The 27,029-nt window shown below is 43.3% G+C and overlaps 1 protein-coding gene across 1 annotated transcript; it reads right to left on the bottom strand.

The window, feature by feature from the left end:
• Window positions 1-360: 360 nt before the first annotated feature.
• On the bottom strand, window positions 361-26,825 carry cep162 (centrosomal protein 162). Its single transcript, XM_079227947.1, has 28 exons — window positions 26,750-26,825; window positions 25,573-25,673; window positions 24,570-24,687; window positions 23,769-23,825; window positions 18,104-18,275; window positions 15,274-15,359; window positions 15,122-15,183; window positions 14,509-14,539; window positions 12,923-13,129; window positions 11,549-11,630; window positions 10,230-10,476; window positions 10,010-10,121; window positions 9,449-9,610; window positions 8,942-9,096; window positions 8,655-8,780; window positions 7,747-7,859; window positions 7,526-7,625; window positions 7,176-7,302; window positions 6,911-7,074; window positions 5,087-5,188; window positions 4,743-4,976; window positions 3,874-4,065; window positions 3,367-3,667; window positions 2,294-2,426; window positions 2,067-2,208; window positions 1,881-1,979; window positions 1,043-1,177; window positions 361-662 (listed from the first exon to the last, which is right to left on the bottom strand). Exons 2-28 carry the CDS (start codon window positions 25,630-25,632, stop codon window positions 486-488), a joined length of 3,696 nt encoding a protein of 1,231 aa, XP_079084073.1. The 5' UTR covers window positions 25,633-25,673; window positions 26,750-26,825; the 3' UTR covers window positions 361-485.
• Between the last annotated feature and the right edge of the window lie 204 nt (window positions 26,826-27,029).

Genomic DNA, 27,029 nt, shown 5'->3' with positions numbered 1-27,029 from the left:
CTGCTACTGGCCGAGTCAGGCGTCGAGCCGGGGCTGGTCCCGCTACCTTCGGTGGTTGTCGGGGAGCTAGCGAGAGCTAGCGGAAGTTAGCGGGGAACTAGCAGCAGCGCTAGCTGGCTACAGCGGGGAATTTGCGGGGACACCCACCGGAAGTAGTAGCAGCTTGTAACCCGACTTTTACGGTATATTAAAACTATATCTCTATTTGTATGTGTTACTAATAAGTCTTGCTGATATGAAAGCAGCGGCTGATGTGGACCAGGTCTAGCTCTATCTCTGAAATCTGTAATTGAGTAGTATTACAGTGGCTGTCAACAGAAGCTTCACCTGAACTCATTCTGACACTGAGACAGTGACTGTTGCTTATGTCGTCCATCTTTGCCTTCAATACACGATTATCAGCTTCAGCTTTCACAAAGTAGACGTCAGTGAAACCTTGCGTGTGCATTAACTCTTCTGGGTGAGGGGGGCTATGAAGGACGGGTTCAGGAGTGGGGAAGGACCACACCCTGTCTCTGGAGATGTCTCAGGACGTCCAGGATGGAGTCCAGCTCCAGACGGAAAGCCTCCAACTCTCTGCTCTTGTCCTGAGCCAGACGCTTCCAGCTCTCCACCTCCGACTGCTGATCAGCCTCTGACGTCTGCCACGAGCCCACAATCACCTGCGGGGGGAGTGAGGGGGGGGGGGGGGGTAACTCTGTTCAGTATGTTCTCTGGCTCACATGGTCTGGAGTCTCTTTTTGCTCTATTGGGTCAAAATCTTTCTGTGGGCGGAGCTTCTTTTAACTTAATGATACCGACGTATACAGCGGCCTCAAAAGTATTCACCTCGTTTGGTGTTTTTCATATTTTGTTGCATTACAACCCTGAATTAAAAACATAAATACAGACATATATACACACATATATATACACATATACATATATATATATATATATATATATATATATATATATATATATATATATATATACACATATACATATATATATATATATATATATATATATATATATATATATAAATAATCATGACTGGTACCTGCTGCAGCTCCTGCTCTCTGTGTTGGTGTCTGAGCTCCATGTTGACGATCTTCCTCTCCAGGCCACACAGGAGCTTCACCTCTGGGCTCTGAGCTTCTTTAGCTTCCTTCAGCTCTGTCAGCAGTCGGGTCAGCTGCACACAAAGCAGTGACTCATGTGAACATGATGAGAGGGATGCTGAACTGTCTCTTGCAATATATATTTATCAATGGACTACTTTCTAAAGACTGGACTAAAATTGAAATCCAATGCAGTAAGGAAGGCAAGCACATCTCTGCATTGCAATTCGACCACCCATCTTTTTACATTTTGGAAGTCCTGAATAAAAAATTGTCCCAAACTATTGATAATTAATAGCGATTCTTCTTTAGACCTCTCAACCTGGTAGAAAATAATATTTCTAGCTGATGTTACAGCTGCTGAAAAGCTGCTGGTAAGATCCACATTCCCTCGTATTTGACTTTTCTTTGTCTCCATCTACTGGTATTTAAGTATGTTGCATATAAGGTTTACATTTTGAGAGAGGATTGCTATGTGTAGTATATGGTGCCATATATATATATATATATATATATATATATATATATATATATATATATATATATATAATATAACAAATATATATATATATATATATATATATATATATATATATATATATATATATTTAAATGACGTATTTGAGCATTTAAGGTGGGAAAATCAATAATAATAATTTGTAAAAGTAGTACAAAAAAAAAAAAATCCAGAAGATAAACAATGAGCTAAATGGCCTTAACATTATATATATATAAATGAAGTGTGTTGAGCGCTTAAAGCAGCAGGGCAGACATCACCTGCTTCTGCAGAGCGTCCTCTCGGGTCCTGGATATTGCCAGAGCCTCTTTAGCTCCCTGCACCTCTTTCAGCTGGTCTCGTAAATGGTTCACCGTTATCTGCAGGTCAGTGAGAAGGTTAAAGGTCAACAGCGTCCCTGTCAGGACTTCCTGTTGACATGTGGAGACTAAAGAAGGAGCCCGTACCTCCTGAGTGTTGAGCTTATTGGCCAGGTCAGCGACCTTTGAGGACGCGTGTTCCAGAGCATGGGCGGCACGCAGCTGGTCCAGCACCCGGAGGTGCTCTGCTCTCATGGAGGACAGCTGCTCTGCAGAGCGGCCCTCGAGCCTAACAGATCACAACCATGTCAGCCGTCTGATGGCATCCGCGCTCTGCGGGAATCATCAGCTGGTGTGTTCGCACCGATACAGACCTGCACAGCTCCTCCTTGGCTTGTAGAGCGTCAGACCCCAACAACTCCCTCTCCTGCTCGCTCTGCAGCTGCAGCCGCTCCACGAGCTCCTTCAGAGCCTCGTTCTCCTGCACAACCTCCGAGATGTGACTGCCTGTCAAAAAGCAGTGACATCTCGGAGTTCCCATGTGTTTTTCACTCCCTGGTAACACCTGAGGGTTTGCTAATACCTGGGGCAATCCTTACCATTCCCTAAGGTACTTATGCAATGAAAACGTTGTTCGCTACTCCAGTAAGTAGGATGCACCTCACTTTAACATTATGCTAGCAAGATTACAAGTCAAGACAAGACTAGCTAGCTATCCATCCACGTCAACGTCCCCAAATCAATATCCAGATTTTCACAAACAAATGAGAGGTCCTGTCTACTGTTTGGCCGCAGCCTGAAGTAGTGAGTTGAACAGCGTATGGGATGCGAGATAAACGTACAAACAAAATGAGCTGTGAAGAATCAAGAAGACAAGGAGAGTAACCCAGAGACACTCCCACAGACAGACAGACAGACAGACAGACAGACAGACAGACAGGAGGTGTAACCGACAGAAAGTCACAAAGCAACCTCCACTATGAAGAGGAGGCATTGTAATTATCTGGAAACTCTAATCTCATATTCACGGACTAATGGATGTCCTTATACGAGCCCTGTAAAGAAAAAAGTATTAAATGCATTATAAAGAAACAAAGGATGAATTTGGCTGCAACATATGTACTGAAATCACATCTGTCATCACGCCATTTTCTGGCTTCACAACAGCGAGTATAAACTATGCTTAAGCTCAGAGAGACAGTGTAACTTACTTCTTCTTGTGTGTTAAAGTCTCCCCCCTTCAGAGGATGAACCACTGTTGCAAATAATATTGTTTTCTTCATTTAATGTGGCCAACGCATTCATTCAGAATGGTGGAACTCCTTAGTAGGTGGCCATTATATGGAACTAAAGGACAATCAGAATCTAGCATTCACCCAGAGCGTGGAATAAATTATGATATTCATGCGGAGGAAAGACGGCCGGAACAAAACGTCCACGTCCGTACCTGTGAAGCTGGTGGGCTGGTAGGTCTTCTCACTATGAGCAGCTGGGAACGCCTTCTCCCCTCCTGCAGGAGCAGAACGGGGCGTTTTGGCTGGTTGCCTCTTCGTCTCCGTAGGACGGGTTTCTGGTCGCGTGTTGGGGACAAACATCATGTTCCTCCTCTCCTTCTGCAGTCTCTCAACAGTGCGGCAAAGCTCCTGAATGCTCCGCGTCTTGGAGGCGAGGTCATTGTTCAGCCGCTCGATCCGGGAGCCAAACGCTGCCTCGGCTTGGCGCCGGTGTCGGTCGGGACTGGGTTGGGCCTGTGAAGGCAAGTGAGGTTATATCATCAGCCCCTTGGATTTGTCTAATCATCACTTATATCATCACCAATATCCTACATAGTCGGTAAAGAATCACACATTTCTGTGAGTTGTGTTTAATCTATGCAGCGTTCATCGACATAGTGAGGCTGAAGCTGGTTCAGGTGCTTCTGCGTGTGAATTACCTGGGTAGCTCCCGCTCCAACCGTGTGCTTGAGCTGCTGCTGGAGAGACTCAATCTGGTCCTGGAGACATCTTTCTCTCTCCTGATGGCTTTGCTCCGCACGCCGCAGCTCGTCCTCCAACGTTCCAGCCTCAGACGGCCGTGGCTCGGACCCCGCTGCCTCCAGCTGCTCCAGCTGCTGCTGCTGCTCGGAGATCTGCTGCTCATAGCGGAGCTAAACACGGCGCACGCAATTTCATGTTTTTCAGAAATCAATTCGGAAAGTTTGTTTTGCACGACATTTTGTTGCAGTTTATGCCAATGTGTTGGTCCTTGGTCAACATCGTGCTGATAACTAATAAAATCCTGTGACCCTACCTCCTCTTACTACCTAAGGAAATCTAGGCACTAGTGATCAACTTTTGGAGGTTGGTTTATGGCGTTTTGCCGGTTCCACTCTTTATCTTCTTGCTTCTTCAAGGTACATTTAGTTTGTAGGCCCTCTGGCGTTTGGAGAATAAAGAAAAGGACAGAACGACGAGCATCAACACCTTTGTGCTAGCTTGGCGCTCGTGCGGCAAGACGTATGCCTGCAGGAGAACTCATGGACGCTTCCTTCTTTTTAGGATTTTCAGCCACATTCTGCCGTTCTCCTAGCTGCTGCTGCTCCATTACTACCCGACCCCGGAGGATAGAAAATGCATCCTTTCCGGTAAACCACAACTGCGGCGGCGACAGGCTTAATCAGGAAATTGTACCTCATTGTTACAACCTCGTCATTGAGCCTAGGTCACATGCTTGCACAATAATAATAACACTAATATATTGTTCTGACAATGTCACTGAAATTGTTGACACAGAGGTGACGACATCATCCAGCAGTTATTACAGCTGGAGTGACATTCGCTGTACCTTGATCCTGTGGAACATTTGTTCCATGGCCCTCAGGCCCCGCTTGGCCTCCTCATCGTGGCCCTCCAGCTCCGCCTCCAGGCGCTTGATCCTGCACTCAAGCAGGGCGTTGATCCTGCCGGGTGGCGTCTTGGCGGCCGCGTCCTCTTGACAGCCGGCCGCCGCTGCAGCATAGATCAGAGCGGGCAGAGAGTTTGGGTTCCTGCGTCTCAGTATCTGCTCCAGCTCCTTCACCTGGTGGAGAGAGAAAGACTGAAGGAATGATGGAGGGACTCAAACTCCAGTGGAAGGGAGAGCGACGGTAACAAGTGTGATCAGTCAGCGTGTTTGTTTGTGTCAGAGACCTGTCGCTCAAGGTCCTGCATCCTCTTAGTGTCCACGGTTTTCTCTCTGGTCTTCCTCTGCTGCTCACTGCCTCTTTTGCCCACACGTTTCAGTTGCTCTACCTGACGTGGAGACAAGCTGTCAATCAGAACACAGTCAGCAGCATTGAACTGATAACTGGCTTCCTGCCACACATCATAGCTGACACTAGGGATGAACGATTAAAAAAAAAAAAATATATATATATATATATATATATATATATAGTTGTGATCATTTGGACTAATAATGACAATGCGATATGATTTGCAATATTAGATTGAATGATGTTCTTACATCATAAATCTCACAAATTATATTGGTGTGATTCCTTTTTTTTTTACCATACAAAGATGGTTCTTTTACGTCTGTAGCACATGATGTGTAGGCCAAAACATCTTCGCAGCACCACGCTATTTTATTTGTATAAATATTGCACCTCGTGGGATTAGAAAACAGTATTGCCATGTCGATACAATGTGTATTACTTGCAATAACTCAGTTCCTTCAGCCGCTCACGTTGCTGCGCACACAGCAGACACACCATCTGTTGAGCTTTCACAAGTGGAGCGGGAAATACATGTTGTTCTATATATTTCCATCTGTCATGCTGCCATTAGCTGGCAACATTGATGAGATGGAACCCATAGTTTTTCATTTTGGCATGGATGATGCGTCTTCCTCTCAAAAAAAAGAAGCCGCTCACTCGCACCCCATGGATGTCTCTGCTGCTCTCTGCTGGGCGGCACTAACATGCATCACACCGCTTTACTTGGTTTTCTGTGTTCTGATTTGATTTGAATGCAGCATGGAAAATGTATTTGTGTGATGTTGCATTGCACTCCACATCCCAAAGCACACGTGACACCACACTCACTCCACCTGGAGTCCACCTATCAAGACATAGACCAGCAGAAATCATCTCTCAGGGGTGTGGAGATCTATTTCATTCTTCCTGACCACCACAGAGAAAGCCATCTAGAATTAATAGAACCACAGTTCCATACAGAACTAGAGATGGAGATTAAAGGAAAGAACGACATCCGCGCTGCAGGTATGTGAGTGAAGCGCATGCTGCAGTGTTACCAGTGCAGACAGCTGTAGTGATAAAAACTAAGACAGACGACATGAGGAAGTTGGAGCTGTGTTTGTGGTGGAATATAAAAACTAAAACTGAGTGTTTAGCTTGAAATACAAAATGTTTATGAGTAATATGTGGTGAAACACTAAAACCTATGCACGTTCATACTGATAAATTATGCCACAAAGTACAACAATGTTGATAAAACACATCACACAACAATATAAGTTTTAGGCAGAAAATAGTCTTTTGATTTACTTTTTTTTTTTTTTAAAGATGTTATATTGTCTTTACTCGTACAAATGTCAACATGCTTTGGTGACGCCCTTTGGGTCCGACTGCTTTGCAAGTCATTGCTGTGTTTTTAGTCCTTCACTGTTTATACAAGGCGACCCAGGACCTGGGCTTCAGATGGGATCCAGACCAGCTGATCCTAATTGGACCAAATTAAGTGGTCTGTTGGAGTACATGCATCTATGAATGCATGTTTTTTTGTCTTATCTACGATGTATAGATATGTATGGTAAATATAGTGGACCTGTAGAGCAGCTTTCTAGTCTTACGACCACTCAAAGTGCTGTAAGACTACATGTCATTCACACACTGATGGGAGAGGCTACCACACAAGCCATCTACGCATTCACTCCCATTTACACACACAATTTGGGGTAAAGTGTCTTGCCATAGACACCCTGATAAGTGGTAAGAGGTAGGTGAGCCTCACCTGCTCCTGGAGTTGGTGTATCTCAGCTGTAGCGGCCTTCAGTCTGCCAGCATCTCTGTCCAACAGCTCCTGGTTCTCAGCGAACCACTGCAGCTTCTTCTTCAGGGCCGCCACGTCTTCTCTGTGCCCGTCCTCCATTACGCGCATCTCAAAAGTCTTGTCCTCTGACACATTCAGAACATGGATACACGTCGTCAGTAAAACAAATATTTGCATATTCAGTATAAACGTCTCAATTCTAGCACTGCTCTGAATCCAGTTTCACCTGAGGCAGACACAGCCTGAGCTTTCGCGAGCTCCCTCTCTGTCTTCATCAGCTGCAGGTCTACCTCCAGAGCCTGCTTCTCTTGCTTCAGTGTGTGGACGTCCTCAGACAGCTTGGCCTCATTCCTCTGCACACAGAAACACATCCCTCTGTTGGTTTCCTGAACACTGAGCGTGTCCTCAATGACTGGTTCTATGGATGGAATTGCAATCTCCGCAAGTTGCTCAATAAAACAGCTGATGGGTCATTGTCACCAATAAACAGTTGTCAGTTATATCTGAATGCAGATGCAGCTGCTCAGTGTGGGCTGGAGAAGACAAGAGGTGACCTCCAGTGACTGGGGTACGCACCTGAAGTGTATTTAGTTGAGCCAACAAGTCTGTAATGCGTTGAGTGTGATCCATTAAGCAAACACTTCCCACGGTCCCTGAGGTTTTATTCAGCTGCTCCCTGGTGAAGATGGAACAATGTCATCGAGAAAACAAGCAACAGTTAACTACATTTTCAGAAAAAATAAAGAAATGGACATTCACACTTGGAAGACATTCACAACGATCTCTGATAGACACACCTTGTGAAAGCCAGCTCACTCAGCAGCCTCTGGTTTTCACTAAACATGGCCTCCTCGTTGGCTTTACTCTTAACCTGCTGAGCCCTCATCTGCAAATACAGCTTCTCATTCTCCTGCAAAAGAAAGCTCAGCTTTACTGCACTTGAATAAGAACAACTGTTCAAACTACAAGAGGAAAAAGAAGCAGAAAGAAAACTACACATCATGCAATTGAGACATGAGTGAGGGTTTTTCGTGGCAGCCTGCTTCATGTTAAGAATGAATGAATTAAGACTACTGAGCTGGCACAATGGAAATAGTGTTCCTCTGAGGGAGTGCGACGTTATCTCAGTCAGACTGTATGTGCAGGAGCACAACAGGGTAATTTAGGCTGTGACCGAAATCCCCCCCTCATTCAGATTCACTCCTCCCTGCATAACTGACACCTCATAGTTAACTCTGTAGTGAGCAGAATTTGAAGCCCCTTTTCAACCAGCAGAGCTTTCGGGGGGGATGTGGGGGAAGGAGGGGTTTCAGGGATGGCCGTCGCTGATTGGTCAGACACGCACAGCGCCGCTGCTTCAGCTCTTGTACCACCTCATTCATGACACGAGGAGGTTCTCTATAATCAATTTAGGACCATTTTAGAAACAAGGAGGGAGAATGTCTCTTTGTTTGATAACATTAAAAGTAGTTTGGTCTTTGTGTCTTCATCCTAACAGAGCAAGTACATTTCTGTAAACACAAACATTTCTAACACAAAAGCACAACAGAGTCGACGAGCTTGAAATTACAGTATATCAGAAAAAGATATCTCAAAAGAGATTTGGTTAAATGGGGGAAAGGGAAGCCCACGCAGATTAACCCCCGACAGGAATGCACAGTGAACATGAAGCCACATAAAGAGATAAACGTTCAGGAGGACCAACCTGCTGGTAACCTTTGATGAGTGTCTCCTGCTCTTTTATCTCTTTATCAATCTGCTGGAGCTTTCCCTCTGAGTCAGTGGCCTCGGCCCATCTCTTCTTCTGACTGGCTTCTTCTGCACTTCTCAGCTGAGGAGAGAGAAAACACGACCGCTTATCTACTACTTATCGTTGTGTCGTTGTTGCTACTACAGATGTATGCATCGAAACAAATGAAGGAGTCTACAGCCAACAATAAGATTACAAGGCAACGTGTTGAAAGGTCCTGAGCTGTGAGTGTGTTTGAGCACCTTGCTGTGCAGAAGGTAGTTCTGCTGTCTGAGGGAGTTGAGCTCCTCTGCGCCTTCCTTCATCAGCTGCAGCTCGCTCTCCTTGTGAGCCAGCTGGCCTCTCAGCTCCTCCAGCAGAGAGCCGTCCTCCTCCCTCTGCAAGTCAGACGTCAACACTGACATCACATGCATCACCAAGGAGGACCAAGCCCGACATAATCGAGTTTGGTCATAGAAGAAACACATTATGTGACGTGTATTTCATCCATTCAGGAGCCGGCCCAGCAGCAGGGTTAACCAGCGCTGCAACAAAGACATGACCCCTCACCGGCATCCCGTCTGCAAACACTGACATCTCACACCAAAGTGAAATGCAAACATTTAAAATTCTATTGTTAGTCACATTTGTCCGACTAAAGCAGCACAATAACGCGAAATAACTGTATCTCTGTCCTGCAATACAGGAACGACGGCGCTCCTTCTGTACACACCCCCGACTAGAAAGCATGCAGGATGTCATCTGAACACCAAAAAGAGATGTAGTTTCATTTTTTCCTACGTTATTTGGAAGCCGATGTGTCAGTCTGGGGACTTTCTGGGGACTGCTGGTGTGTATCTGCTGCTGGAGGACAGACACTAAGGACTGAACGGACGCCACCAGCTCACCGCTCGCCTTCAGGCCCGGCTCTGCTAATCCAACAAACACAGAAGGTATTCAGCAGCTCCAAACACTCCAAACACAACACATTGATAACACTCCTCCACGCCAGGCTTCTGCATTATGAAGACACGAAGGGATACAAAAAATACAAAAAAAAATGAATTCCAAAGATAACAAATAACATGAAGAGGATGGAAATCTTTACGTAGACTTAGAAGCAAATACAAATAAATGTTTATACCCTTTGTAGCGAGAGCCAAACCCCATAAGTTTGAGTAGTTTAATGACTTGATATTTTGTGTGTGAGTGTCATAAATAACCTGTGCAGTCCTCTTTGTCTTGGCTTTTTGTGACTTTGTGTTTTTCTGGTGGATGCTGCAGAGGACGGGAAACAGAAGGCTGGCTTTTGGCTGAGGCAGATGCTCTACTCAGCCCTGAGGAACTGGAAGGCCCCTCCACTCTCCTGCCTCTCACAGGGGTCCCAGTGGGCTTCCTCACTGAAGACGAAGAGGAGCGGGAAACAGCGGATCCATGTGAGGCCTGGGGGGAACATTAGGCCCACTATGTTTGATCCACTGAGTGTTCTGTCTGATACGATTACAAATCCAAGCTCTCCTGAAATGGAGAATAGTTTGAAGTGTTCCTCACCTGTTTCTTAGCTCTGCCAGCCTGAGACGACGTGGAAGAGTATTTGTTCTGATCCTGCATCAGCTTCTCTACTTCCTGTCTGAGGCTCCACGTGAGGTTGGGCGGGTCTGGGGAGCTACAGGTCGACCCCCTGGCTGCGGGGTCAGCCGGCTCTGCTCGCTTCAGTTGTGAGTCTGGAGGCGTCGCATCTGGGAACATCCTTTCCAAGAAGCGGGGTGTCTTTTCTTGGTCCTCCAGTCCTCCAGCACTGTAATCACAGAACGTGAAGAGACACGCTGAAACGCTTTCAACAAAGGTTTGCGTTGCTGTTTGGAAGTCAATTAAAGCACGAATCAGATCTGTGTCTGATGTCTATGGTACAGTGGTGTCGTCCTACAATGACCTCAGACTGTAGATGATGGATATTCGTGTTGATTAACTCAAATACACAGGCTTAAGCCTTGGGTACAGGGAAAAAGCTGTTTCTCTTGTAGACTTATTATTATGTATTATTATTATTGCTCTAGGTTCATTATTATGTATTATTATTATTGATCTAGGCTCATTATTATGTATTATTATTATTGATCTAGGCTCATTATTATTAGGAATTATTATTCACAGGCTCATTATTATTAGGTATTATTATTCACAGGCTCATTATTATTATTAGGTATTATTGTTATCATTGATCTAAGCTTATTCTGTATTTTGGTAAACTATCAACCAAAATAATCTCGTACAAATGAGTAATAAAACTTCTTCAGTCAAACGATAACTGATATCAAACTTTTTTGTGTCCAGATCTAGAATAAAAATAACTATTTGTCAGAGAATGTGTGCGGACTTGAGTATTAATGAATTTTTGCAGAGCAAATGTTTTTAACTTTCACTCTTGTTCCCCAAACATTTCCAATAACTCCAGTTAAGTTGAGTCCAAAAGTCATTTGTTAAAAAAATGACACAAAATTGACAGCATGCTTTTTATCTAAATACATATTCTGGCTCAATCCATATTTGTTGTTGTTTCATATTTAAATCTTAGCAATCAATCAGACATAATAATTAAAGTTTAAAAAAAAATATTTTTAAGACTAGCTCATTTAATCTGATGAATCACTTTATTCAAATTAGTTTAATCTTTTGAAGACTATTTGTTTAGGGTCTTAAAATATGACAAAAGACATTGAAAGTGATATTAGTAGTATCCTGTCTGAACTGGAATTACAGTTATATTCATATGCATGCTCTACCATCAACACTTCTGTTATTACATGTTCATGACAGTTTTGTGACGTCTATATTTTGGATAATTGCTGGTGAGATTGTACAGTCCTAACCTGGCAGGCTGGAGGGTGAAGCCTCTGAGATGGTCCGTCTCTGGCCGGATGGGTCTCATCAACTCTTCTGCAGTCGGAAGCTCTATATTCATAAACAAAATAATGATTCAACATACTTTAGTCCTGTAATGAGCTTACAGAACAGTAAAGGACTTCCTGAATGTTTGATTCAATTCCACTGACAGTACATTACACTGGGCGTGTCTCCCTGAGGAGTCAGGCCCTTAGAGGAATTTTTGTGAAAATTCTCATTACATCCCAACAGAAATCAATGAATGATTGATTACTGGCTACTTGCCTGTCTGCGTGCATTCGGTACGTGCTCTCATTGCTCGTCACCAGAGTCTTCCACAAGCTGCTAGCTTAACAGCTGTGAATACTAACAACAGCCATGTTTGTTGTTTATCATTATGATCATTTAGTGGCTTTGCAGGAGGACCTGAAGGGATAGACTGTCAGTGTTGACGACTTTAGCAAGATTACCAACCCGGCCTTTAACTGGGATGCAGCTTTGTAGAAGCATCCTTCCTCCCGTTGGACCAGTGAATCATAGAGACAGACAGAGGGACCCCACCAACAGCTACAAATACTGTTTGCAGTTTGGTGGTCACACTCGTCAAATGTTGGGAAAAAAACATTTCCTCTAATAATTGCTGTTTCATGGCCTGTGACGTATGAGTGAACTTTACCCTAATTATGACTCCGGTGTGAACTTTCCCTTACGCAATGCTCAGTTTCAGAGTCAAACGATCTCAAAACACATCATTGTTGTTCTTAAGGCTGAAAACATATCTATGGGATGACAGGAGGAAGGTTCACGATGCGTGCAAGGCGTCATGAGGGCTTCTGTGATTGTGTTTCATGTATTAAAGAGGTAACTCTCCGCTCGTTCGGAGAACAGACTTGGATATGCAGTTAGTAAAGTAACACGTTGTATCTCTGTCCTTTTTTTGCAAAGAAATAAATGTCCCAATTAATGATTTTACAACCGGTGTCGAGTAACACGTTTTCTAACAACCAACCATCACGATTTTTCGGGAGACTTCTATTTTTCATTGCCCTCTCATGGTTTCCATATTTTCCTGAGCTTCTAGAAATGATGAGTTTCAGAGCACAATGCTTCTGTTGTCGTGTCTTAAAGAGACTTTACATTCAAGAGACAAAGAGAGAAATGGAGAGCATGTTTACAAAGAGAAATAAATACTAAAACTATTATGAATATTAGTTCATGCAAAGTATTCCATTTTTTTTCCTTAGAATCAAAAGTAAAATAAAAAGTATTTAACGTAAAAAATGCGGTTGCAGTGTACTTATTTTTTTTAATTTTCTTTAAAAATCCCCAGAAGGTCTCACGGTTGGAAAGCACGGTCTGACCTGACTCGTTGGTAGAAGCTGGCTGAAGAGACTGAGTGGCACGATGAGGAGGAGAGGATGGAGACACAGATCTGTGGATCCTCCCCCTCCCTTCCACAGATGAACGATGGGGATGATGGTCCTCTGAATGTTCCACGACGTGGATCTGTCTGTAGGCCTCCTGGAGAGCCTCCATGTCCGAGGCTCCACTCTGCACATACGACTGGCCTGGACAGAAAGATCAGACGTAAACTAGTGGTCTCTCCATCATAATATCAGGATATTGAAAGATAACAACATAACCAACATGTATTACGTAGGTTAATTCGTTTTAGGCATTATAATAATGAAAAATGACATATCTAAAAATTCATTTGTGTGGGAACGGCCATGAATCATGAGTTCCTGGATTTGACTGATAGGAAACAGAGGAAGCTCACTGATGTATCGTGAGAAAATACATTTTGCGGACTTCATCAGAACAAAATGTATGATTTTCTAAGACTGAGATGTCTATGCAATGATATTTATCTCAATGTATGATTCTGAACTTGAATACTTTTTTACACAGGGCGCAAGTTTGTGTCCTTGAATTACTAATTTGTAACAGACACTCTGTTTAAAAAACAAACAAAATGCAACATGGGTTATGCATCAATACATCAAGGGAACTATCTAGAATCTTCTAAAAGGATGAGATGGGCATAAATGATCCATTGTGAACCAATCTTGATAACAATTGGAGCAATACATTAAAAAAGGGGCAATAGTTTGTCACCCACTGCCTTTAAATAAAGCTGGCTCTCACATTTTTGAATATTTATTGTTTTAAAGAAAATGCAAATTTCATGGAACAAAGTAACCTTGTTTACTTCCAGATTGCATGATCTAGTCTGGTTTTGTTTTGTGCTACTGGACTTACTGAGCCTATGTGTGTGTTAGCGTTACCTCTGTCCAGTGACCCTGCTGCCTCCGTTCTTCTCTCTCCTCCACCGGAGGCATCCAGGGAATCATGGAGAGACACTGAGACAAAAGTTTAGTTGGAGTCGGTTTTATTTGCAGCTCAGATCGGCTCTCGAAGCATATCGTTATTCCTGGTAACAACTTCTGTCCATTCGCCCAGTATAGCAGGACAACACACACACACACACATTATTATATATATATATATATATATATATATATATATATATATATATATATATATATATATATATATATACACACACACATAAATACACACATAAATACATAAATACACACTGGGTAGGCAGTCGGTAATTTCAACTAACACCAATGAGCCCATTTAATGAGAACGTTAAAGGAGCTTGAGAGCTGAGATGTTCATTGCCAACGACTGCTTCTCTGTAATTGTTGATTCACATGATGCGAGAGAGCTTGAAACTAGAGACATTTGAGTGAGATTACACATACATTCATTATTAGCATTAACATGGCTTCCACTGTAGTGCTTCTTTATTTAATGATACGTGATAAGTGTTGTGTACGGCTTGTTTGTCTCAGTCAGACTACATTCCACTTTCTCTTTTACTGAAAGACTGTATTCCTCCTAACACCCAGCTGACCACTGAGTCTTTTTCTCTTACCTTTGGCAAGAATTGGAGACAATTTAGTCTTCTGAAAAGAAAAACAAGATCATAGGATGAATTACTGAATCATGTAGCAAGATGTCAGTTTGTGATATTTCAGTATACAGATATGAATAGCAAATGGTTTGCAGCTCTTGCGTTAGTATTGGGCTCATGGCTTATGTTATTTAATGTGTGTCATGTGTCATACTAGAACTGAGAAGATACAGCTGAGATTATTGGTACGGGTTAATGCCCATACTATCATCTTAGTATGCCGGAAAAAGATGTAGCATGTTCCAATGCATAGAATGCAACATGCCAGAAATAGCAGGATGTTCTGCTGCATACGGGCTCATTTTGCAGTATGGAAGTCCGCATGCTGCTTTCTGTTCTGACCCACAAGCCTCTGTGCTGTGAGACAGACAGAGGACCGCAATGGACCTGGCACACGGCTGAGGTTCAGGTCACATGATGACAACTGAGCCAATCACTGTGTCGTCATGTAGTTGAAAGCTCAAAGAAAGTTAGTAAGTTGACCTCGAGTCAAAATCGTTTTGTTTATCAATAAGGTCCTAACTTATCATACGACACTTTCTGAATTGAATCCTTACAGATTTGAACTACAAACCTCCTCTGAAAGATCTTTTCTGTTCTCCTCTTCCTCAAAATCTTCACTGTAATTTGGAGATCCTGTAACGACCGAGAGAGAAACGACCTGATTTAGACACACGGAATCAGACAGATAATAAAACAGGGTTGCCAAGGGATGAGTGCTCTTACCTGGAGACTCTCTGACCGCCGCTGGGACTCTGGCCTTCCCTTCATCATCATCATCATCACTCTGCTGCACGGCTTCCTCCGCTCTCCTTGAGGGACGACATTCATCCTCATCACATTACAGTCACCACCCTGAAGCAGCAAAGACATTACCCAAGACCCACGTGAGATCTGTCAGTACAAACCCTGCTGTTCAAGGTTAACTTCTGGCACGTCTGTCGGGGCCTGATGAACCTCTTAATATCACAGAGGGAAATACTATATCGACCACGAACCTCAGTAACTTATCTCATGATTCATAACAGCAGTTTATCATCAAACTGCAGGAGTTGTTTTGTACCATACATGGGTATGTTGCGAAATCATGTGGCCCTTGTGACCAGTGCATTTCCAAGATTATAACTTACTAGAACAATATTTGTCCCTTGAACCCAAATCACCCAGACTGGAATAGAACTTTAGATGCTTTCCATACTGCTGGACATATACTGTGGTCTGTTATTTGGCTGACATGGATCTAGCTAGCAGCGTGGACAAGGTTGTTAACTTGTTAATGGGAAATTCCCCCATCCCTGGGTACAAAGCCGACAGACTGGTCAACGCTGGGAATGGCAAGGCTGGCACACACATTACATTTATACACAATAATTCCCTATCTTTTGATCAAATATGATAATAGACATTTAAAAAAAAAACTCAATCAAAGATTTTAATGTAAAAAAAGAAAAAGACATTGGATACAGCCACTGGACTGATGTGACCAGACTGCATGTTACCCTCAATGTCGATCCTTTTCCTCAGTAAGAACAAGTAGGCAGACATCGGAACGCTGAGATATTTGTTACGGTCTTCTCTCTTGTTGCAGAGTTGCATTCCGTTGATTTTGAGCGTCTTTGCATTTACTCCATTATTTATTTATATTGAATGAGCTTAATAGGTCTATGCAATGCCGTCACAGAATATGCAATATGTTGCTGGGGAAATATTATATTATAATTTGGAATCGTTATAGGTATAAGCATCTTTTTCCGGCATACTAAGATGATAGTATGGGCATTAACCCGCACCAATAATCTCAGCTGTATCTTCTCAGTTCTAGTATGACACATGACACACATTAAATAACATAAGCCATGAGCCCAGTTCGTTTTTTGCTGAAATTACAAGAGCCCAGTACGTTTTTTGCTGAAATTACAATTTACCCGTTAATGTTACTAGTCGTTGACACCAATCTATGAAGCTTACACTTTGCAACCCAACACCCTTTGTGATTCAGTGGTTGCCAGAAAATGTCTCACGCTTCAACAGCTTCCTCAGAGTCTTTATCCAGTCGAACGTCCTCAGGTGAATAGTAGTGATGTGTCCTTTTGTGTCGAGGCTTCGATGCGCGTGTCGAGTAATCCAGGTAGATTTTGGTGAAGTGCGTATCGAGGCTTGTGTCGATGACGTATGCGGTGACGTTCGAAGCCTCGCGAGCCGGCCGTACCACGTGACTGATTCAGAAAATGGTTCGTGGGTTTGCCGTGCGATTTGAAATATAAGGGGCAGAGAAACTCAATGGATTTCCCCCCTTCCTCTCTGTACCAGCTTCATGTGTGCCTGTGAAAGGGTATTTTATAAAGCAGGTGAAATAGTCTCAAAAAGCCCAGCACTGTGGAAAAGTTCTTATTTTTACTTTAAAAAAATTGGACACATCAACAAGCGGAGCTGAGGCTTGAAACGCCAATCCTCTGACTGAAAGTCAGATATTCTAACCACTGACCCACAGTCACATCACAACCCTCTCCCAATTTGTTTCGAGTTTTGATTTTGACCCCGCCAATATATCATAAAGATAGACACAATATTAATAGGTTAATAATTGATGTATTGGCGTCACAAACATAATTTATTCCATTTAAAGCTTCACACACCAAAGCCATGGTGTCGTTATGATCACTCTGCCTGTTTTACATCTATTGTCCACTTGGTGGCGCAGTAGAGCAGATGAAGCTCCATGAAGCTTCGGCACATGAGCGAACCAATTGGATGGAAAGCTTTAATGCTTCAGGAAGCTTCATCTCGCCATCACTAGTGAATAGTGCAACATCCCCTGTAACGGAGCGTATTCTCTCATCCATCTCCATGACTGATTAAAGCCCTTCGCAAAGAAGTCATGAACGTCTTTGATTTTAAGGGAAACTTTGTTGATTTTCAACCGCCTTTGTATCTTTGCCCACTTTGCAACAGTACAACCTTTCTTTCTGTCTTAGTACGGCTATTTTGACAACAGATCGACAGCTGCAGTGATATCACTAATTATAGTGTTAAAAATTATTAATTTTTGTCAGAAACCACAGAGTGTTTGACATACCTCTTTGTATTCCTTCTGTTTCATGGCAGAACAGCTGGCCTTTTAGAGTAATATATAATATAGTAGTATAGTAATACAGATTTCACAAACAACGCATACACATTCATCAAGTTGGAACAAGCCACTCACGGCAAGTCTGTGCCTTTTAGAGGGTTTTGCTAAATCTGGTGTGGAACACCTGTACTAGCAACTTTTCATGGGAAAGGTTGAACGTTTCGGACATGAATACGTGAATGTTCTTGCGTGAGGTCAACCGCCTCCCAAAAGGAAACCCAGAACTGTGCATTGTACAAGCAACAGAAGAACACTGGTTTGAGTGGAAAACAGATGTCACCTCCGAGAAGAGTATTCAAACCGTACTAAGTACTATAGTCAAGGAAACAAAATGTTCTTCTATTAAATGAGTTATTGTCTCTACTCGACTACTTCTGTCCTTCAGTGCTTAGAGGGTGTCATATGCCAGCATGGCTGCTTACATACCTGAGGTTAGTAGCGACGGTAGAGCTTGTTGAGTCCAGCTCTCGGTTCAGAATGGAGTAATCTATAGTGGATAGAGCTCCTGCCTCTAGTTGGGCAAAGAACCTGGCTTTCTCCTCTTCTTCCTCTATCGTGTCCAAGCCGATAGCTGTCACGTTAGCAGCTGGTACCATCACTGATGAACACACATAAACAGAGAGCACAAGTGTGATTCCTCTAAACTGAAATATCCCGCGGAGGATGGGCGGCCGCAGATGTCTTTGTTTTTTGTTGATCCAACTAACTACTAGCCAAACTAATAGTAATACAATGACTGTATGCCTCCACCAAGCAATCATGTTGCAGCTTAAAACCACATCTGTCTAAAATGTCGTCACTTCGTCATTTTATCCAGTTAGACATTTGTTATAAATTGTTATAACTAGCATATTAATTAATGAGTTATGGCCAAAACCGTTTTTTTTTGTCACAGTGACCTTTGACCCCCAAGTTCTAATTAGCTCATCCTTGAGTCCAGGTGGACGATTGTGCCACATTTGAGGAAATTCCCTCAAAAATTCCTTGAGAAATCACCTTCAGGAGAATGGGACGGATGGGAGGTCACAGTGACCTTGACCGTTGACCTCCAACCGGTCGTAGAAAATGAAAACATCATGCCGTCATCCACAGCTATCACTGACAGGGAGGCAGAAAAACTATTGTGTGCCCATCAGTCTTACCCAGCTCATCTCTGCTGGATGCAGCTGCTTTCAGCCCGGCTCCCTTCAAACCAGCATCTCCTGGATCCTCGTCCTCCTGTCGAACAGACTCCCTCAAAGACTTCCTGAAAGTCTTCCCAGATCCCAGCAGTCCTGGAGGAACGTGTCATAGAAAAGCACGAGTGAACCTTGTTCAGAGATTATGGCTATTAGCTGGAAGTAGAGCAGCTATTTATTATACTTGGAGGTACTTCTCGAGTGTACTCCTCTTGTGTCGACAGTCATTCAACACTGAGGACTATCAGCTGCAGATGGGGACTGATTGAGTAATTAGGACATTTTCTCAGAAAGAATATCCTTCCTCTCCTTTCTGCAACCTCTTCTCCTCACCTGTCAGTGCAGTGACTTTTATCTCGACTATACTTTCCTCGCTTGAGCCTTTTTTCGGTCGTCCTTAATAAAAAACATGTTAAATGATGAAAGAGTTCGCCAATTACATGTTCGCACGTATTGCAAGATGGATGAGGACACGCACACTGTGTACTACTACTACTGTCACGGTTTGGGTTTTTCTGTGTTCCGGTTTTATTCTGAAGTCCTGTCTCGTGTGTCCTGTTTCCCTGCACTTCCTGTCTGTTGACTGTCTGCTGATTGTTTCCTCCTGTGTCTAATCACCCACACCTTCCCCGTGTACTTAAACCCTGTGTTTCTTCTGTTCCCTTGTCTGATCGTACTGTGTGTTCCTCCTTTCGGTTAGATCGTAGTGTTTTTTTTCAGTTTTGTGTTTAGAATAAATTGTTTTTTCTCTGCATTTGGGTCCTCTCTTCGAGCCTCGGCGTGACAACTACTACTCATGGGCCCATACTGCTACCACTGTCCACTACCTGTTCAGTCCTCATAATAATAACAAATAATCCATTTCTAAAGTTAAATTAGACACATTATCTAAGGAAGTTAAAATAAATTACCAGTTCATAAAAATTATTTCACAAACCTATCAGGCGGTGAATAACAATGACAGAACCAATGTCCTCCTATGTAATAGATATATCTACTGTACCAGTAAGCAAACATACAAGACTATTGGTCTCCTTGTGGCAGGCAGAAAGACTAAAAGCTGAATAGATACAAAGACTGAGGAGAACTACTCGCGCTAGGGATATATATGACTCTACTGCTGAGGGACTAGCGCTAGACGACCAGAGGGTTTGGGGGCTTGAGCGTTAGTTACCATATTCACCGTCCCCCTGGGAATGACTATCAGTGCTGGCTGGTGCAGCGTCATCAGAGAGGGTCTCATCAGGGCTCCTCTCCCCTGACTCACACTGCAGGTTTTCACTGCTCGCCCCGTCAGAGCCATCGGACGGAGCTCTGTGCCTTCCCTCGGTGTCTGTGTGCGGGGAGTCCAACTGCACCGCTTTATCAGAGGCTTTGCAGCGAGGTTTGGGGACCGGCTTATTAAAGGGCTCCGCGCTGACCACTTCAGACAGCAGGAAGAAACATACGGGCAAATAATGTTGGTGAACTGTCGAATTAAATCTGGAATAGCGATCAGAATGAAACATCTAAACTACACCAGGCTTTGTTTTCATTTGTCTACACACACTGGCCATCTTTTATTAAAATTACCTGCAATCGATTGTGCTTCTGTGTTTTCCTTTTCAAAGAAAAGCCAGTAAAAAATAAATAAGATCAATCTCACTGTCGATTCCACTCAAACAGAAATAAGTGGCTGTTGCCAGCTCATGAGTTGGGTGTAAAAACAACAGCAATGAGGGACATCAATCCCAAAGCTCTCCTCTTTAGCACATCTCTTTGACACGCACCACTAGGTGGACTGGTGCATCTGATTATACTTCAGTTTTCGATGCATGCCCCGGCTTCTAACTAAAAAACCCTTAAAAAAGGGTCTCCCTCTCTGTGCTGCTCTACAGATACATACAGTCAGTCGAACTTTCTTGAGATAGCAGAACGAGCAGGTACAGGAAGGTAGAGCAATATGAATTATTTTAAAAGACAGTTTCATAGGAGATAATCAATCCTGTGTCTGTTCCCTGTCATGCTTTCTGCTATGTTCCCCGTCATGCTTCCTGCTATGTTCCCTGTCATGCTTCCTGCTATGTTCCCTGTCATATTCCCTGTCATGCTTCCTGCTATGTCCCCTGCTATGTTCCCTGTCATGGTTCCTGCTATGTCCCCTGCTATGCTCCCTATCATGGTTCCTGCTATGTCCCCAGATATATCCCCTGTCATGCTTCCTGTTATGTTCCCTGTCATATTCCCTGTCATGCTTCCTGCTATGTCCCCTGCTATGTTCCCTGTCATGGTTCCTGCTATGTCCCCAGATATATCCCCTGTCATGCTTCCTGTTATGTTCCCTGTCATGCTTCCTGTTATGTTCTCTGCTATGTTCCCTGTCATGCTTTCTGTTATGTTCCCTGATATGTTCCCTGTCATGCTTCCTGCTATGTTCCCTGCTATGTTCCCCGTCATGCTTCCTGCTATGTTCCCTGTCATATTCCCTGTCATGCTTCCTGCTATGTCCCCTGCTATGTTCCCTGTCATGGTTCCTGCTATGTCCCCAGATATATTCCCTGTCATGCTTCCTGCTATGTTCCCTGTCATGCTTCCTGTTATGTTCCCTGTCATGCTTCCTGTTATGTTCCCTGCTATGTTCCCTGTCATGCGTTCTGTTATGTTCCCTGATATGTTCCCTGTCATGCTTCCTGTTATGTTCCCTGCTATGTTCCCTGTCATGCTTTCTGTTATGTTCCCTGATATGTTCCCTGTCATGCTTCCTGCTATGTTCCCTTCTATGTTCCCCGTCATGCTTCCTGCTATGTTCCCTGTCATGCTTCCTGCTATGTTCCCTGTCATATTCCCTGTCATGCTTCCTGCTATGTCCCCTGCTATGTTCCCTGTCATGGTTCCTGCTATGTCCCCAGATATATTCCCTGTCATGCTTCCTGCTATGTTCCCTGTTATGTTCCCTGTCATGCTTCCTGTTATGTTCCCTGCTATGTTCCCTGTCATGCTTTCTGTTATGTTCCCTGATATGTTCCCTGTCATGGTTCCTGCTATGTCCCCAGATACATTCCGTCATGCTTCCTGCTATGTTCCCTGTCATGCTTCCTGTTATGTTCCCTGTCATGCTTCCTGTTATGTTACCTGCTATGTTCCCTGTCATGCTTTCTGTTATGTTCCCTGATATGTTCCCTGTCATGCTTCCTGTTATGTTCCCTGCTATGCTCCCTGTCATGCTTTCTGTTATGTTCCCTGTCATGCTTCCTGCTATGTTCCCTGCTATGTTCCCCGTCATGCTTCCTGCTATGTTCCCTGTCATGCTTCCTGCTATGTTCCCTGTCATGCTTTCTGTTATGTTCCCTGGTATGTTCCCTGTCATGCTTCCTGCTATGTTCCCTGCTATGTTCCCCGTCATGCTTCCTGCTATGTTCCCTGTCATGCTTCCTGCTATGTTCCCTGTCATATTCCCTGTCATGCTTCCTGCTATGTTCCCTGCTATGTTCCCCGTCATGCTTCCTGCTATGTTCCCTGTCATGCTTCCTGCTATGTTCCCTGTCATATTCCCTGTCATGCTTCCTGCTATGTCCCCTGCTATGTTCCCTGTCATGGTTCCTGCTATGTCCCCAGATATATTCCCTGTCATGCTTCCTGCTATGTTCCCTGTCATGCTTCCTGTTATGTTCCCTGTCATGCTTCCTGTTATGTTCCCTGCTATGTTCCCTGTCATGCTTTCTGTTATGTTCCCTGATATGTTCCCTGTCATGGTTCCTGCTATGTCCCCAGATATATTCCGTCATGCTTCCTGCTATGTTCCCTGTCATGCTTCCTGTTATGTTCCCTGTCATGCTTCCTGTTATGTTACCTGCTATGTTCCCTGTCATGCTTTCTGTTATGTTCCCTGATATGTTCCCTGTCATGCTTCCTGTTATGTTCCCTGCTATGTTCCCTGTCATGCTGTCTGTTATGTTCCCTGTCATGCTTCCTGCTATGTTCCCTGCTATGTTCCCCGTCATGCTTCCTGCTATGTGCCCTGTCATGCTTCCTGCTATGTTCCCTGTCATGCTTTCTGTTATGTTCCCTGATATGTTCCCCGTCATGCTTCCTGCTATGTTCCCTGTCATGCTTCCTGCTATGTTCCCTGCTATGTTCCCCGTCATGCTTCCTGCTATGTTCCCTGTCATGCTTCCTGCTATGTTCCCTGTCATGCTTCCTGCTATGTTCCCTGATATGTTCCCTGTCATGCTTCCTGCTATGTTCCCTGTCATGCTTTCTGTTATGTTCCCTGATATGTTCCCTGTCATGCTTCCTGCTATGTTCCCTGCTATGTTCCCCGTCATGCTTCCTGCTATGTTCCCTGTCATGCTTCCTGCTATGTTCCCTGTCATATTCCCTGTCATGCTTCCTGCTATGTTCCCTGCTATGTTCCCCGTCATGCTTCCTGCTATGTTCCCTGTCATACTTCCTGCTATGTCCCCAGATATATTCCCTGTCATGCTTCCTGCTATGTTCCCTGTCATGCTTCCTGTTATGTTCCCTGTCATGCTTCCTGTTATGTTCCCTGCTATGTTCCCTGTCATGCTTTCTGTTATGTTCCCTGATATGTTCCCTGTCATGCTTCCTGTTATGTTCCCTGATATGTTCCCTGCCATGCTTCCTGTTATGTCCCCTGCTATGTTCCCTGTCATGCTTCCTGCTATGTTCCCTGCTATGTTCCCTTGTATGCTTCCTGCTATGCTAGAAGTGTAGCTGAATTCAGACCCAGTGTAGGTCGTCAGAGAGCAGGAGGGGACTGACCAGAGGTCTAACCAGCTGACTCTTATGGGAACTGGTACAGAAACAATCTAAGAACACTGCATGAAGCTTTCACACGGACAATGTTTTTTAAATGGAAAAGAAAGTGGATGTGCTCTGAAATAACTCGAAGCTCTCCATAGTGATGCTCTCACCATTGTCGTTCTCATGCTGAGACTTTTTGGCTTTGATAAATCTGCTTTTGGCCACCTCTGCTTGGGAAAGAGAGTAAACAAAGGGACAGCGTTTAAAAAAGGATAGAAACAGCAGACAAATACAAAGATGTGAAGTGAATATTTGTGCATATTTGTGTGTGCATATTTGTGTGTGCAATGAATTCAATGTTATGTCGTAGCAGTGAGGGAGATTTCTTCACTAGATGCGACAACATATTAACTATGTTACGATATCTCACACTTTAGACTCTAAATTAGTCTATTATTGGTTTAAATAAATCTCTCATGTAAAATGACTTGTGTTTTAACTTCGGCAGAAAGATACAGAGAAAGCCTTTTTCCACATTTCAAAGTCGGGATGTAACTACACTACAAGTACATTCATCAGCAACATAAATAGTGCCACGACATGTTTGTGTCAATTCAGCCAACTCCATATTAATTTCCATCCATAGTGCATAAGGTTATGAGTAAACTGAGGGTGACTATACGCCTGAATACCAATTATACATAATAAATAGCAGCTCTCTCAGATATTCCCCAGTGAGTCAGTGACCTCCATTTGTTTTTTTCCACGACATACTTTTTTTGCCACTTGATTAGTGCCAACTAATAACTTCTGTTATAAAATCCCATAACAGATGCCGGAATCTTCTCTCGCAGAGACTCAAACACTGATACCACTGCAGCCACCGACGCATTCTCCTTCTGGAAAACTGCCAGCCGAAGACGTCCACATGAGGGGCGTTATTTCATGGAGAATCTTCTCCCCATTATTACCTCTCCCGGTTCCTCCACCGCTGTGTTCGTCCTCTTGCCACCAAGGCACTGCTGTTTTCGGGGCAGATTTCTGACTGCTTTTGGCACGGGGCTGCTTGTCAGAGTCATCTGAAACGGACTGACAGGAAACACTGTTTAAGTCACAGAGAAGCCGGTGTATATTATACCATGAGTCAGACACTCATTCTTCTTCACAGAACAGCCGACTGTCAAAACCACTATTCGACTCTGTGCATGGTCGTGGACTACTCGTTTATCTGTGGTTTTAGCATGGTGCAGTTATAAAAATAAAAAAATGTTTCAGCCACCAAAACGTTACAATTAACTGAAATGAAGTGAAAACACACTGTGAAAGGGTTAAAGTTCAACGACCAAAACACGGACAAATGCCGTCGTAGCGACCTGTCAATCACAATGTTAGCTGTCGTTGTTATTGGGGGAAGAAAATATGATACATCTCCCCTGATTGAATCAACTACTTTATGGAAGTAATCGATGACTGCTTAAATGCAGCAGTCGTGAATGCCTTTTGACACTAACAAAAAGACCACAGCAGCAAATGCAGGGACAGATTAAATGTTATCTTGAACAGCATTCTAAAACCACTGTATATGTGTATTTATTTAAATGAATAACATTTCAAGATATTCAATCTTTATCTGGTTTGCACAAAGAAAAAACAGGAAATACTGTGAAAGTGCCCATTTTACATACGCAGATGAAGCCAGCAAAGTTGCCGTATCCATGTCTCTGCAAGTGCGATTCATGCAACCCTAAATGTATGCACAGTCACATAGCAGCATGTGCATTATAAGTTAAGATAAGATAATCCTTTATTAGTCCCGCAATGGGGAAATTGCAGGATTACAGCAGCCTTGCACACAAGAGACACACAGTAAAATCAAGTAATATAAATAATAAACAGTAAAGCAGTAATACAAAAACAGTAAAGAATAGAATACAGTAGCAATTAAAATTAAAATGTTTAAATAATGTACATTACCTCCTTCAAGAACAGCTCAAACTGTTCATCCAGCTCGTGCTTGGTCAGTCGGTGAGACATAGGGATACTGTCCACCCCATCAGCCAATGGAACCCAGACAACTGACAAAGACAAAAAGAATTTAGGGAAAGAAATGACCCCTCATGTGTGTGTGTGTGTGTGTGTGTGCATATATATATATATATATATATATATATATATATATATATGAACAAAGGTTTTGACATACTTGAAGCATTAACTGGCTGAATGCGATCATGTGTATGTATTGCTGCGTTCTTTGCATTGTGAATACTAACACAAATACAACACCGATAATCAGGAGGCCTACTTAGTGCAGATATATTCATTTGTGGGGAAATGATTGATGTACTCAAGTGAAGCGAATGGTGAACATCTTCCCTCCCAACTCATCCCAAGTGAAGATGAAATACTGTATAAAGGCACCAACATGCATCCACTAAATATTGTCACAACTGTGTGATTTAGTGTAAAGATGTAAGGTTTTAATCCAGAAAACAGAAATCCCCCAGAAGTGTTGCAAAAAACGTTCAAACTCATTCAATTTATAAGTGTAACTATTTGTTTCTATTCATTCAGGGATGAATTTGAGTGATTACAGAGCTTGTATTAATACATTAAGATTACCACATACATAATTGGCTTTAATTGGATAAGTGTTGCCGGTATTTGTGATTGTAAAAAACAGGCTGAACAAGAACTGAAATCCAGTATTTCAAGTGATCATTTCCTTGGTTAATAAACATGCAATACAGAGGAACACGCTTTGATTACAGGACTAGTGTGAGATTTACCAGGAATCCCACAATGCTGCTCCACGTACTACGCGAGCGACCCTCTGGTAAAAAGGGGACATTTTGCAGAAAGGAAATGCTTCTTGCAAACACCTCTTATGCCGAATCTTTCGTGATAACATAACGACTGATACAGCGAGAGACAGTGCACCATAACAATGCCAGATCTACGAATAGTGATAGGCATCTTCAAATCCACGTAGGAGCGAACGGGACGTTGTCAGCGAGGATGTAAACTGTGACGCTACCACTTCCGGTCCAAACTGTCAGAATAAAGTCGTCCACGCGATGAATAAAGAGGCAGCACGTATGATAGTGCACGTGAGGGGGCTCATGTAGCTATATTTTGAAGGAAGTGTTACCTTATTTCCGGTGTTTTTCAGAACATGCATATAGCTAGCAGTAGCTAGCTAAGCAGTTTATCTCCTTGTGTTAGCTAGTATCGTTAGCTGGTTTGAGCAGTAAGCTAACGTTTCCCTCTGCATGCGGAATGCGCGTTCATTCGCGTGCATGTAGCCGACTAGCGTCACATAACTCACAGTACAGACACACTTTGGTCGCTCTCTCCTCTCAACGGGACACTTGTTGCTAGTTTGAGTGTCTGTTGGTTCCCGCAACAGAGCCCGGGCGACAGAACCAACC

The sequence above is a fragment of the Taurulus bubalis genome, assembly GCF_910589615.1.
Source record: "Taurulus bubalis genome assembly, chromosome: 12".
NCBI lineage: Eukaryota > Metazoa > Chordata > Actinopteri > Perciformes > Cottidae > Taurulus > Taurulus bubalis.
This window is presented reverse-complemented; position numbering and strand designations above follow the sequence as displayed.